The sequence below is a fragment of the Stegastes partitus genome, unplaced genomic scaffold (genome assembly GCF_000690725.1).
Source record: "Stegastes partitus isolate 25-593 unplaced genomic scaffold, Stegastes_partitus-1.0.2 Scaffold1649, whole genome shotgun sequence".
NCBI lineage: Eukaryota > Metazoa > Chordata > Actinopteri > Pomacentridae > Stegastes > Stegastes partitus.
Window position 1 is genome coordinate 108,759 of NW_007579380.1, and position 14,768 is coordinate 123,526.

General features: G+C 42.8%; 2 protein-coding genes across 2 annotated transcripts in view; both read left to right on the forward strand.

The window, feature by feature from the left end:
• LOC103371798 (arf-GAP with dual PH domain-containing protein 1) overlaps positions 1 to 7,359 on the forward strand; it is a 29,231-nt gene extending 21,872 nt beyond the window's left edge. Inside the window, exons 9-11 of the mRNA XM_008301250.1 lie at positions 434 to 505; positions 2,838 to 3,069; positions 5,990 to 7,359. Of these exons, the coding sequence (XP_008299472.1) occupies positions 434 to 505; positions 2,838 to 3,069; positions 5,990 to 6,018 (333 nt within the window). The 3' untranslated portion in view covers positions 6,019 to 7,359. The remainder of the gene's footprint in view (positions 1 to 433; positions 506 to 2,837; positions 3,070 to 5,989) is intronic.
• A 1,410-nt stretch (positions 7,360 to 8,769) lies between these two features.
• uts2r4 (urotensin-2 receptor 4) lies at positions 8,770 to 9,846 on the forward strand. The gene has a single exon (XM_008301253.1). It carries the CDS (start codon positions 8,770 to 8,772, stop codon positions 9,844 to 9,846), a length of 1,077 nt encoding a protein of 358 aa, XP_008299475.1.
• Positions 9,847 to 14,768: the final 4,922 nt, after the last annotated feature.

Sequence of the window (14,768 nt, forward strand, 5' to 3'; positions counted from 1 at the left end):
TGATGCTTTATGTCATGTTTATCCTAAACTGGAGAAGATCCACAAACTTTCTAAACATCATTGTAATTAGTCTCCTCTGACTAGAAACTACAAATTAATTGGTTAAAACTGTCAAAACAGTGTCAAACAAACATTTGCTGGTACTCAGTAGTAAGTCGTTTCTGCTTTCCTGTATCACTGACAAAATCTGAAGAAATCTTTTGCTGGTCTCGGCGCATTTTTTAAGATTGTGTAGACACTTGGCACAAACGAATATATGACAGTCTGTTGGAAGTGTTCGTACAAAACACCAGCTTAAGAGCAGAGCTTGATTTGGTTTCTGATTTAAAACCACAAAGACGCCTCCTTTGGTACAAGCACAACGCTGCTTTGTTTCACTGTGCAGTTCTTCTCTGTCTCACTTGTCCGGTTTCTTCCCCGTTTGTCTACGTAGCAAACAGAAGGTTTCAAGAAACGCTGGTTTACCCTGGACCACAGACGACTCATGTACTTCAAAGACCCACTGGTAGGACATGTTGACACACAAACGTCTGCACACATCAGAAAGACCTTTATATAGTTGAGGCCTGTAGTTGCTGCGCCGGTTTGATTTTTAGACCACAGAATACCAAACGGGGAGTAAAAATGTTGGTAATCTTGTGCTCTGAAAAGGTATAAAAGAGCACCATGGAGAGTGGGGGAGGGTTTATTCCCACCAAGAAAATTAGATTAAGTAGACGACGTTGGGAATGTGAAGTCATGACTGGGTTGAATATAATATACTTTCATTCCCAGGGTAATTATTCATATGGCGCCATGACCTCACAGTAAGAACCCTGGGAGTAGAGTTAAATGCCACCCTGCAAAAAGCTGCGCTCCCACAGACAGCACAGACTTTAGCACAGTAGAAGTGAGACTGCTTTGGGAGATTCTGCATGATTAGAGTGAATTTCTATTGCAGTGGTGATCACAGAGACTTTGCCAGAGGCCTTCAGATTGCCCAAGTCTTGGCTAAACACACATCAAATAGCCCTGATCAGCAGCAGCAGCTCGGCATTGTTGCTGATGTAAAAGTTCAATGGAGAGGTGCAATAATTATAGGTGCTAAGTGACTGAAATGTCCCGCTTACGCCCCGAGAGTGTTGGACAAGAAAAAACTGAAAGATGAAAGAAAGAGGAAGTGTAGTGGAGCAGAGTGTCGACGGGGAATATGTGGAGGAAGCTGCTTGAAGCGTGTAATTTGATCATTTGGATTGTAGCTAAATTATGCATGTTGGGTAAGTGTGTACGCAATGATTCACCGTGTTTGTAGGAGCAATATGTTCACACTTCTGTTTACAATAAAGTGAGATGTGTCTGCTTTTGGTCACAGTGGAATAAAATACAGAGGGAATCAAGTTTAAATATATAGTAGCACAGTCGCTTGAGGTGTGTCTGAAGTCTTGTGTCTGTTGGACTCTAACCCAGATATACTCTGCAAATACCCTGAACAGTACAAGACCAACATTTCCCCAGTTTGCTAGGATTACACACATGTAAAGGGTTCATCACCTCAGAGGAGGACGGTTTCAGTGGACTGTTAAAAAAAAAAAATAAAAATCTGAGCTACATTATAACAAAAGGTTTTTTTTTCCAGCTCATAAAAACAAATATTTTCAAATTTGTTTTCACCCTTAAAAAGAATGTGGTTCATCCTGAGTTACTAAATTTCACGTCAAAAATGAGAAGTGGCACACAAGGAAATGTCAAACACAAAACAAGGCAACTTTATGAAGCATAAACTAGTGATTTGGTTTTGATGCACTCTCCGAAACGCCTCAGAAGGTGTCATTTAATAAAGGAGGGGGCTTGTATAAAAGCTGTTTAGATGGAAAGCCAATATATGTGTAATTGTGTACACACATAACATACATATACACACACACGTCAACACAGAATGAAAACTGGATATAGCCCTGTACATACAAAAGCCATCCTGGGTAGGGATCGGACGCTATGCTTTTATCAGGGCCAGTACTGATTATTGGTAATCAAGGAGACCAATAACAGATATTTGGAGCCAGTCATGCAAATTTTGAACATTTCAAAACCTCTTCCTTTAATAATCGCGGGCTTATCAATCAATAGCACAGAAATAACAATGGGTATCATCCTGACAGCTGCTTCATAAGCACTCCAGTGGCATAGATTATTAGCCACTAATCCACTGTGATGCCATCTTAGCACACTTCAGCTACCAAAGGAGACCTCTGGCTGGTAGGAAGTAAGCACCACAGAAGACTTTCTCATGATGGCTCTTAAGGAAAATGAGAATGGTGCATTAACATTCTGAAGTATAGATTACCTTTCACATGCATCCTTAACAGTAGTCAACAAAAATATTGGTGAAGGAGCCATGGTCCAAATATCTGTTATTGGTCTCCTTGATTACCAATAATCAGCAATGGCCCTGACAAAACCATAGTGTCCGATCCCTACTCAGGATGGCTTTGGTATTGCATACTGCTCTTGGTAAGCCTGCTTTTGCAGAGTATATCAGGGTTAGAGTCCAACACAGACCCACATTCGGTAAGACTTCTTACTCAAACACACCTGGAGTGACTATTTAAACTTGGTGTCACTACTGGTGTCATTATTGTATGACAACAACAAAACCTTTGTTACTAGATACGTTGTTAGAAACTCCTTCATATCAAACTTACCCTAGTTGGTCATTATTAGGCAGAGATATGAAACAAAACATAAATGCTCATGCAGTGAACTCCCTTAGTTTACAGTAATATAATAAAATATGGCTCTCAAATGCAGAATAAAGAATTTGTTCTCTGCAGCTGATCTCTTTATCTTCTTGTTTAAAGGATGCTTTTGCCAAAGGGGAAGTTTTCTTGGGGAACAGGGACCACGGTTACAACGCCTCCCCCGGCCTGCCTGCTGGCACCCACTGCAATGGTGCCTGGCAACACGGCATCACCATAGAAACACCTGACCGCTGCTTCCTGTTTACCTGCGAGACAGAGAGTGACCAGCAGGACTGGCTGAAACACTTCACTGATGTCATGAGTGCTCAAATGTCCCCTCAGGAGTACACAAGTAAGAATTTTATGTAGTCACGAAATATGTCTTGGCTTTTAGCTTATCGCTTGAGCTGCTGATTACTTCTTGTGGCTGATATTGTTTCTTTAAAGGTCACATCACAGACCTGCCCTGCTCCAAGGGAGCACAGTGGAAAGAATAAGTCACAAATGTTAATCAGCACAGATGAAGGAAAGACTGTTTTTTGCAATTTAGTATTAATTACAAGGGAAACTGAAAATGTGTTCGTCACTAAAGTTGTCTGACTGCTTGAAGGAAACGTACATGCCATTAATTATAGGAATTTATGCAGGCACTGGATACTGGAATAACTTCACTCTCAAGAGTCATTTCCACTGATGTGAGTTATCCTTATATCTAGACTATCAGGAAAGTCTGTTGGACTGAAGTAAATATTTGCAACCGTGTGTTTTAGAAGCTTGCAGGTAAACAGTACGACGCCAGTCATCTTGTTTGTTGTTCTGACTTATATTACACAAGTTTTCATTATTTTGATGCATCAGTTCCAGTAAAACTTGGGGAAAAATAATGACTGTTATGTAACCTGAATATTCTGGCTATGATCATTTTTTAAAATATCACAGTGCTGTGTTTGTTCTCGTAAACTTTATTTACCAGTTTCTGAAACCTGAGGGCTGTACTACGACGTCAGTTTGACACAGCCAGGCTTTCTTTGTGTAAACCGAATCGACAAAACCGAAAGCCCCAGCCAGAGATTACGGGTATCACGAAGGTGGTTATCAGCTTTCTTTGTCAACTCAGACTTTCTGCTTCAGACTCTGTGAGCGTTCACATAAAAAGGAACGTTTAACGCATCACTTCTTCTGCACAAAATGAAACGATTGTGTGCAGCTGCTTCAGTCAAGAAGTCGTTATAGTTGTGACGGTAAAAAGCGCTGCTACTGCAAATGATGAAGACAGGAATACTGATAGAAAACTGTTAAACGTGTTAATATATAATATTTTACCAATGCAGCTGCTTATTTCCAACTGACAGCTGCACGTTAAAGTTAAACTTCATACATTTAAACTCTGGCTTTAAGCTCAGCATACCTCGATAACCCACTAATCTCGCTTCAGAGTACAGCCCTTTGAAAAAGCCCTCATCCCAGTTTTGAGAGACTTGATTAGCCCGAGCACTTCAAGCGAACGGTTGCATATTTACATCCTGTCCTGGTTTCTGACTGCTACAGACCACCTGCACAGCCGTGGCTTCAGCCCAATGAGGTAACAAACAAACTATCTGGATGGCTTCCTCAAACCTTTGTCTGCTGTACTGCAACAAAACAAACGATTTTTTTGACTGAGCCTCTGTGAACACCAAACTGGTTAACAACCAGACCGCACAGTTTGTACGCTTTGGCTACTCTCATAACTTGGAGGTAACAGAACTGTTGTTCATACTTCTGTTTCTGGATAACCTATCTGGTGAAAAGACACTCTTAAATTACTTTAATGCTCTGCCTAATGATAGCCAGATCATGACATGGTTAAAAGAGGAAGAAGAAGTCTGAACTTGTCAACACATTACAGCACCATGATTTTTTTTTTTAACCTATTCCAGCTCAAAGGAAGTTCAGGTCAGAGCGCAGGTTCAGCTGTGATAAGATCCCCTAAATAGAGTCTGAAGTAGATGGCAATGCCTAAACTTTATGGGTCTTGGGGCTGAAAGGGCAAATTTCATCATCGGCACTAGGATTCTCCTTCTGTACAACACAAGTGTGACAACCAGGAATCTGAACTGCTAGACCATCAGGGAATGTTGACATCCCTCATTTGTTATGGGTTCTTACTCTTGAAGTAACAAGGTAAATGTTAAGGCAAAAATATGTTGGTGTTTGTCCAACATGTCCACTGTGTTCTTGTCCAGCATGTTAGCAGATATGGTAATGAGCACTGAATGTTATCATATCATGGGAATTTCTATTACGGCAGGTCTGGAAACCAAAGTGCAGCCACAGATGTGAGGTGTTCAAAGGAATTTATTAAACAATACAATTAAACTGAAACCAATACAGAGTACGGAAAGTAACCGAGGGGGGTGAAACAGAATGGGTTAAACCAGACTTCATACAAAAAAGGGACGAAAATACAAAAACCAGGGAGAACTCAAAACTTAGAACAGAGAAGAAACATAAGAAATCCTAAGATGAATTACCTAAGCTGAATCAACAAGACGGGGATGCTCACGGGACTGGGGGACTAAACTGAAGGGGGCAGAGAGGCTCAGGGAATCCGTGGTCTGGCGAGGGCCAGGGAAAAGCTGGAGCAGGGCTGTCGGCAGGGACAGTCTGGTTGTGGCAGGATTGGGGCAGCGACTGTATCGTAGTTGCAGGGGTTCAGGTAGGAGACAGCTGGGGGACTGGGCAGGGAGACGGGGTTTCATTGTCTATGGCAGGGGTCTCCAATCCTGGTCCTCGAGGGCCACAGTCTTGCATGTTTTAGATGTTTCCCTCTTCCAACACGCCTGATTCAAATGATCAGCTCATCATCAAGCTCTGCAGAAGCCTGATAATGATCCTGACCCTGGTCTATGGTCTGGCAGAGAGTGGTGGAATGAATCGGGCTTTTATGGGACGAGCGTGATTGAGAACAGGTGAGCTGATCCCTGCAGCCGTCTCCAATGCCTGCAATTAAGCAGGCTGCGATCTGTGTTGGATGGACTGTGAGAGGGGGAGCAAGGGGGAGAGAGAAGGAGGAAGAAGAGAGGGAGAGGCCAGGGCTGAGGCTGAGGCTGAGGCTGAGGCTGGAGGTTCATGACAATTCCATTAGTTTTGCAGGTATTTGGTCAGAAATCAAAGTATTGGACACATTAAAATACGTGACCTGCTGATATATGAATTATTAGTCATACAAAAGGGCTTGTCTGTATCGGTACCTTTTTTTCCTAACTTGTGGACTCTTGTGTGTTTTCAAGTGGAGGCCTTGTTCAAGCACAGACATTGATGGACCGGCGGGACCATTTCCTCTCCTCTCCGCCCATCACTGTCCTGACTCGGGACCCACAAAAGTTCTGCCACTGACCTGAAATCTGACCTTCATCACCACTGTGGTCACACCGGAGCTTGTTGCTAAATCCCAGAGCGATGGCCGGGAGATTAGGAATGCAAACAAGAGGACCAAGGCAACACTGATTGGTACATGAGAAGAAAACACTTTCATGCCACATTGATATTTGACTTTAATTTGGCGGTGACTTGCTATTGTTTGATGTTTGCACACATAAAAGATCACTTGCAAATCTTTTTCCTTTCCGTTGGTCATGTTTGAATGCCGAGCCGGTGTTCTTTGGTGATAGCACTGCCTTTGTGCCAGGAGACTTAAGACAGAAAAGGATGGATCCTGACTAAGTTTAAAAGCCTAAAACAGTATTTATTGTACATTAAATGCAAATTCTAAAAAGCCTTGAAGGTGAAAAGTGCCTTGGTCCTCTTGTATTGTGTGTCACTGATGATTGGTTACATGCTATTCGGGTTCATGCCTCTTTTCATGGAAGAGATTTTGATATGACACAGTGGGAAAAGCACGATGGCTGCATTCCATTTAGCTGCTAGGGTCCTGGTGTCGTGCATGCTGGCTCACTGCTGTTAAATGGAGCTGTGTTGTTTTTTTTTTTTGCTATGACACTTCAAAATATCTGCTGTGAAAAAGGTACAGGGGTCCAGCCCCAGGTGCAGGCCGTGAGGACAGAAATAAAGCTTGTTCCATTCCCTGTGGTCAGGGGTAGATTGGCAATTATTCTACTCAACAGCAACGTTGCTCATTGGTTGTTTATTGAAGCTTTTAAACCACTCGTCATGGACTCGTACAAGACCAAACTTTATTTTCTTTTATCTTCCAAGCCCAGTAATATCTTCAGACATGCTACGATACAGTTTTATCATGAATTCAACATGTCATCAATGGTTTTGTAAGTTTTCTTTTTTAGAAAACTGTATTTAAGCTTCCGTTAAAGATGTACAATGACAATGAAGCAGATTTGTAAATGCGCCGGGACGGAAAAGATGGAAACACTACAAAATCCTGGATGGTCTAACAGCACCTCCATGTGGCATAAAGAACATATACTAAGTGTTTGTTAAAACACGCAGTAATCTTTTTATGTTTTTTTCTCAGCTGACAGTTTTAATGGTACTTTTTTTCCCCCTTTTCTTTTTCTTCTTTCAGTTTAACAGGTACTCATGTTAATGTGTCCATTTATTTTAAAGGTGTTTCGATGTTTGGCTGATTGAGATAGAATATGAAATTATTGATAACCCTAAATAAAAAAAGAATATTTCTTCCAAATGTTGTCAAGGGTTTTCTTTTCAGAACTGTGTGGATTTGGTAGCATTAAGTCATTTTAAAAACAGTTTACATGATCCTCTTCTTCAGATGTCACACTGACTTAACTGCTGAGAAATTTAGAGCTTGTGTTACTTTTAAAATAAGCAGAAGTTGTACTCGTTTTGGGGAATGACCCCGACTTTGCTGATGCACATGTGTTTGGTTACCTCATGTGTTTGTAGACGGCTGCCCCTGCCAGCGATTTCTGGGTGTCTAAAACTACACCTCAGTGCTCACAGACAGCAGGTTGAGGCCCGGGAGGAATACCACATAAATCTATAGGCCCATGCTAGTTTTTCACCCTGGTGAGAAAGAGGGAGGACAGAGGAGAGAAGGGAGGAGAGGACCGTAACCAAGAAGACTCCCAAGGAACGAAGACGCAACAGTCTTCTATCAAAACTGGGAGATAACGTGGGGCTTGAGATTCAAGAAGAAAGCGAAGGCTCGGCTTCTACCGAGTGAATTCACGGAGAAGAGCTGCGGGGGAGCATCATGAATGAATTGGATTTAACAAAGGATCTGTATCTGAATGTTCTCATTAGGACAGAGGGCTGTACAAAGACGAGATGAACGCTGACTGGATGCATTACAGCTGCTGACTCAGTCGTCCTTTGTGCAATTTGGACAAGGAGTTATTAAATATATGAAAGCTACTCAAGACGCTAATGTAGAAATCAGGAGAGAGTTTCTTTCCTCTGCCGTGGAGTCTGCTCTGGAGATGTCTTCTCAAGCACATCTCGGCACTGCAGGATCTTGCCATCGAGGACTTTGAACACAGTTTGTCCGGCTGAAAGGCAGTGCGCCTCCCTGCTGCTCCCAAATGACCCATGTCAGATCTACTTCAGCCCAAAGCCCGACAGAGAAATCCTCGTACTCTGTAACTGAGAACACCTCTCACGTCCGAGGTGTCTCGATGGCTTAAATCTTTCCTGGAGGCTTCATGGCTGTGTCGATTTCAGAGATGTTCGGGATCACGAGTGTGTTGACGACCTTATATTTGGGAATAAGCACTGCAAGCTACAAGCAGCTGTAGTCACTGATGCTTTTAACCATGTCAGTGGTTCTACTTTCATCTCCTCTGTGGATTAACGGAGTTGTCGTTGCACCGACAGCCCCTGTACGTTTTCTCTTGGATTTAGTTTAAACAAGGTTCAATCAAATCTCATAAAGTGACAAGCAATGTTTGCTCTTCACAGAAAAGTTCATTTGACTGTTTCTACGCTCCACTGCCATCTTCATTCTGTATTTCACCAAACACTGTGAAATGTCCACACAGACTTGAAAGCTTTTATTTTTTGTAGGAACCACCGATCAAAGAGTTCTGCGTCAACACTGGAGCCTGACCTTTGATCTCTGATCTTTAAACCTGCCATGAACTTCACTCTTAATGCCACCATCACTCCCCAGCTGGGCCTGAGCCTGAGCCCAGGGGCTGGAGATGGAGAGTCCCAAGGGGGTGGTGGTGGTGGTTCTGGAGGCAGTGGAGGCTTGTGGGTGACGTCCCTGCTTGGCGCCACACTGATGATCATGTGTGCCATGGGTGTGGCTGGCAACACATACACGCTCATCATCACGCGCTCGGCCGCATTGCGACGGACGGGTTCTATGTACGTCTACATCGTTAACCTGGCGCTGGCTGACCTGCTCTACCTCTCCACCATCCCCTTCGTCGTCTGCACCTACTTCGCCCACGATTGGCTGTTCGGCGAAGCCGGCTGTCGCATCCTGCTGAGTCTCGACCTCCTCACCATGCACGCAAGTGTCTTCATTTTGGTTGCAATGAGCCTGGAACGCTACCGCGCCGTCGCCAGGCCCTTCAGCGCTCACAGGTCCTCATCCCGCAACCGAAGGCTGGCCGCAGGGATTATCTGGGGGTTGGCGTTCGTGCTGACGCTTCCCATGATGGTGATGATTCGACTCAGGGAGGGCAAACCCACTGTGGCTGGTTTGGTTAAGAGAATCTGCTTCCCAACCTGGACCCAGGAGGCCTTCAAGGCTTATATCACTGTGCTGTTTTTCACGAGCGTTTTAGTCCCTGGATTGGTAATCGTTGGGTTGTATGCAGGGCTAGCCAGGCGCTACTGGGCAGCGCAGGCGAGCTTAGGAGGTAGCAGCCGCTCTGTTCGGAGGAGAGGACTCAAACAAAAAGTTGTATCGATGATCTTTAGTATTGTAGTCGCTTACTGGGCGTGTTTCTTACCTTTTTGGGGATGGCAGCTAGCCAAACTCTTCTCTCCAGAGTCCCTCAGGGCTTTGTCTCCAGCCGCTCACAATTATGTCAATTTCTTTGTAACATGTCTGACCTACGGGAACAGCTGCATCAATCCATTTCTTTACACTCTACTGACCCGGAACTATAAAGACTACTTGGCCCAGAAAGGTCAGTCTGTTGGGTCAAGCAGGGCTGATCCTGGGTCAGTTGTGACGACGCCACTGCAGGAACTTTAGTGGATGAGCAACACGAAGCCACGAAAAATTGTTGACTTCTCCGCCCAAGAGAGGACATCTGGTTCTACATTGCAAATTATTTTAAGCTGGGTCAACCTGCTAATAATTTAATCAAGTTGTTTTAAAACACAGAAACAGCTGAGTTAAATTAGCTTGAGAATACATGTTTAATTAACGTACAACATCAAGCTGGATCAACAATCCTTCCATTTTTATTTCTTCAGTTCGAAGCGTTAGCTCTTCTTTTGACATGAACTTACAGCTGAGTACATGCACAGTGACTTATGGAAGTTCTCTATGTGACTTTGATTAATTGCAAGTTTGGGGAGGGTGGGGTGGAATTTCATACTAGCCTTCATTGTGTTTTACATTGTTGTCATTATTATAAGTAGGAAAAAGCAAAACATAATTTAACATGTACTGAAGACACACAGCAGGTTTCAATAATTAATATTTCCTTCAAAAAAAACAAAGCAGCGGGGTGTCTGCAGAGTTTTAACTCGCAAACAATGCATGCCGGGAAGTCTGCTAATGAGTTCTTTAGAAACTGAATTAAATAAGCTGAAGCAGCCCTCTGCATTCCATTCTCTCAGCTCATCACAACAAGTCAGAAGACTTCAAGGAGGAAGCGCTGCATTGTATTTTACAGTCATTTTGTACAGAACTGAAAAGTGTCGTGTGTAGCAGCTCAATCTTCGTGGTGTGATGCTACATATTCCCTGCTCTGTTAAGGACTGAAGCTCGGCACAGCAGGTGGATGTTTTCTGACATTAAAGTGGGACTGCAGGTTCTCTAATTGGAGGGCCGACAGCACAAATGAGTGTTCTCTATTTTATCATCGAACACATATCTTGACATGAACAAACTCTGCCTGATGGTATCATTCTGACAAATCTGCCACCAATATTTGTGTTCAAATGTGAGTTACTTTTAAATTAAAAAAGATCTGAGTCAGCATTGAAAAGTTACAAACTGGATTTTTTTTTTTTAAATAAAAAGATCTAAAACATTTTGGAAAATATATTGATCACAAAAAAAAAAATCAGTGGAATCAAAAGTAAAGAACTGCTTGACTTTTTCCTTCACTGCACTATTTTCCATCCACCTCACACACACACACATATAAAGGGTATTTCAGCTCCCTGCAGGGAATGTGGTTGCATTGTGCGACATTCCTCAGCGTTGGGACACTGATCTTTTGAGTCTTCCTGCAAATTGTCTCTGTCAGATGAAGAGGTGCTTCATCTCACCCTGCTGTGTATTATCACTCTATTTGCATTATCCTGTTTTATCCTCTTTGTTTGTCTGCTCTTTCCTCACAGTCCTTTCAGTATATTGACCAAATTCTTACTGCAGGCCTTCATAGTCGATCCTTATTTATAGTTCCAACGTTTCTCTTTAGATTGTGAACTTTTCAGATTTAGTATTTTTTAACCGAAACACATTTTGCTCACTTTGTCATAAAATGTTTGTAATGCAGATGAACTAACAGCTCAGTGATAACAATTGTGATGCCGCTACCAGTTGTGTAGGAATGTGTATTGTGTCACTCACATGTGTGCGTCTTTGTGTTTGTGCATGTGTTTATAGAGCACACAACAGACAAAACAGGAACACAAACATTATTATTGCACTTATTGCCTTACAGTTCCACCAGTGATCAAGAGTGGAGCTGATATGAAAACTTCAAACCTGTGCACTTCTGCCCTCTGGTGGCCGAAACTTGTAAAACACACTTCCAGCTAAATGCCTTCCTCCTGTCAGTTATGAGATATTTTTGCATTGAAGCCCAGACAAGGGAAGTTATGTTTGTTTGGAACATTGCTGAAGTCCTTTGTTACCAACAGTTTCGATGACCAGACTGAACATGATGATGACTTGATCGGTCAACTTCATTCTGAATCAGAGGCAAGTTGCTTTTAGAAAATAACATGTTCCAAAATCAGTTGGCTTTATTTGAAAAGGACATTTGATGAGTATTTCATATCACGTTCCACCATGCATGTGCTGCATTTATTTTCATTACGTATGCTGCACATCTTTGGCAGAAAACTCCTTGAAAATCTGAATTTCTCACGTGGAACACGCGTCACTACATGTCACAACATAAAGGCGCACATGTGAAACACGTGATGCCATGTGGAGCACATGGGAAAAACATGCCACTGCAGGTCACAACATGTGGAGCACGTGTGGAAAATGTTTCCACATGTTGTAATGTGTGGTAACATGGCACAAGTTAAATGTTGCACAATTTCTAAGTTTCCTAAAAACACTTAACAAGTGCAGTAATGTGGACGGTTTCTGCAGGTGCAACAGTCAAAGAGAGGAGAAGGAAACTTATCTGAAGGAGGGATGAAGCTTGCAGTCGCACATGTGAAACTCGATATTATGACAATATTAGATGTAGAACTATATTCTCATATGAAACCTATGGAATCACAATAGATATACAGGTGAGACACGGAGTCCAGTGAAACTTGCATTCACTCCTCCCCTCTTTGCCAAAACCCATCTCTCTCTCTGTCCTGCTGCTGCTGTGTATTGTGTCTGCTGGACTGGTGTCTTTCCCTCTACATGAGCCATGGGTAGCGTCAGTGGTTAAGATCTTGAGTTACTGATCAGAAGTTTAGGCTTCAAGCCCCGGTGCTGCCAAGCTTCACCCAGTCTGCTCCAGAAGCGCTGTAGTGTCACCTTGTTCTCTGACCAATGACTTGTGCAAAAAGATCACATTTGCTTGTAAAGTAGATTTTTTTTCATGTTTCACGTGTTTGTACACATGAGGTTTCACATGTGCAAAAACACGTGCACATGCAACCACATGATTTTCCACATGTAAAATCCATGTAATGGGTCTTAAACATGGTACTCATGGATTACAGTATTACTAAGGAGCCTGGATGTTATTATTACTGTTTTAAAATGATCTGCAGAAGCACTACATCAAGTACAGAGAGCTGTGATGTGAGCAGAAGCAGCAGTAATATTACAGCAGATGTGTCTTCACTTCAGCTGTAGAGGGAAAGCTATTGAATCAAATATGATAAAACTTGTCCTCTAACATAGAAAACGGTCTTTGGCTCATGTGTCAGTTTATTAAAACATCCAAATGTCACGAAAGAACACAGTTTCAGTTTCTAAGCCAACTGCCTGTGGGATAAAAGAAGAACGGATAAATAGCATCATCTTAGCTTTGCTACCATGGTTCCTACCTGCACCAGGGTTAGGGGCAAAAAATAAAAGATAGTGAAACACTAATGCGTGTTAGCGACAGTCTTTCTGCAACCTTCTTTTTTAAGATTGTACTGATCATCTCACTCATTCGGCTGGATTAGAGGACTGAGCAGGTTGTAGTCCAATCAGCCGTCAGATCAGTAGGAGCAGGAGGGACGACGGAGCAACTAATCAGGGGAGGTGACTCGTATGTAAAGTTGTACACAAAAGAGATTATTGCCACAGAAGGGGAGAACGAATGCAGCGGCCCACCTTCTCAGAATACAAGCCTATCCTGGCCACTTCCTTCTCTGGAGGTGACTTGACACCAGCCTTCAGGGTTTCCGGGGACAGCCTCAATGTGCTGGTCCAGATGCTGCGCCAAGAAAAAGCCCATGGACGGAGTCATGAGCTTGGGGTACTGGTCACGGTGTACTGGCTTGCCTGTGGAGCCTCCTACCGTGTGACAGCTGACATCTTTTCAGTGCCACAGGTGGCAGTCTGCCAGGTCGGTCACAGGGTTATGGACGCAATGACGAGCATCCTCCACAGAGTAATATGCTTCCCCAGACAGGAGGACATGGAGGAAATTGGGGCCCGCTTTGCTCACCTGACTGGTCATCGGGCATTTTGTCGTTCTGCTGGGGCCATTTATAGTTGCCATGTCAGAATTGTGCCTCCTGCAGAGCCACAGAAAGTCTGCCATGTCAACAGCAAAATGTGCAACCTTAACACACTCTCTGGCCAAGACTATCAACACACGAGGTACAAATAGGAAGACTGGCTTCCAGCACCTGCAGATAAAAGATGTTGTGATTGGTAAGTCTGTCTTGAGGCTGACTCAGTTGGACTACGCATTTTTTATAGCTGGATTTAAACCGCAGGTCTTAAAGCCCAATTTCAAAATTTTTGCCCATATCCGATTTTTTACGGATTGCCATGCAAAGCAGTTTTCTGATGAACGAATGAGAAAAAACCAGCCATTACGTTTTTTTGATAAAAATTTTAATGTTCTACTAGTTTGTGGCGAAGTGGTCCAACCAACAGCCCACTATTCATGTCACAATGCGACTTTGAAGTTTGTCCCATAATGGTTTTGAAAATTTAGTGGCAAACTGGGCCAAGCCACAGGAACTGCTGACCGCTATATTGCAGGTAGTTGCACGTGTTTGCAATTCAAGATGGCGGACAGAGCAACCTCAAACCCCGTGACAATGTAGATACGGTAAGGTAAAATAAAACTTAATTAACCATCACCAAGCATCTATTTCTACCCCATGGTCCTCAAAAGTATCTCTAGTTCCTTATGACGATCTGTGTAAACTCTTCAGTGCTGTTTAACAAGACAAACCTGGAATCAGTGCATGCATGTGGCTCCTCCAACAGTCGGGATTTTTTTAAAAAAAAAATTTAAGCAATACAAAATTTTGCCCCATATTTCTCTAAAACTAATAAATGTGGTTTGGCCCAATTTGGCACTAACCCCCTCAATTATACCTTTGTTTTAGATTTCAAACTGCGTTGTAAGAATATTGTGAAGATTTAAGAACATATAACTACACCAACAGTCCTTTAAAATATTTAAAATCACACCATCTGTGGAAATTGTGCAAAGTGTGCTGTATCTGTGTGCCAAAGAGAGAAAAAATAAAGAGCAAGATGACGCTTATTTCACTTTTCAGCTTTTATTAACTAACTCAGAGACTGCT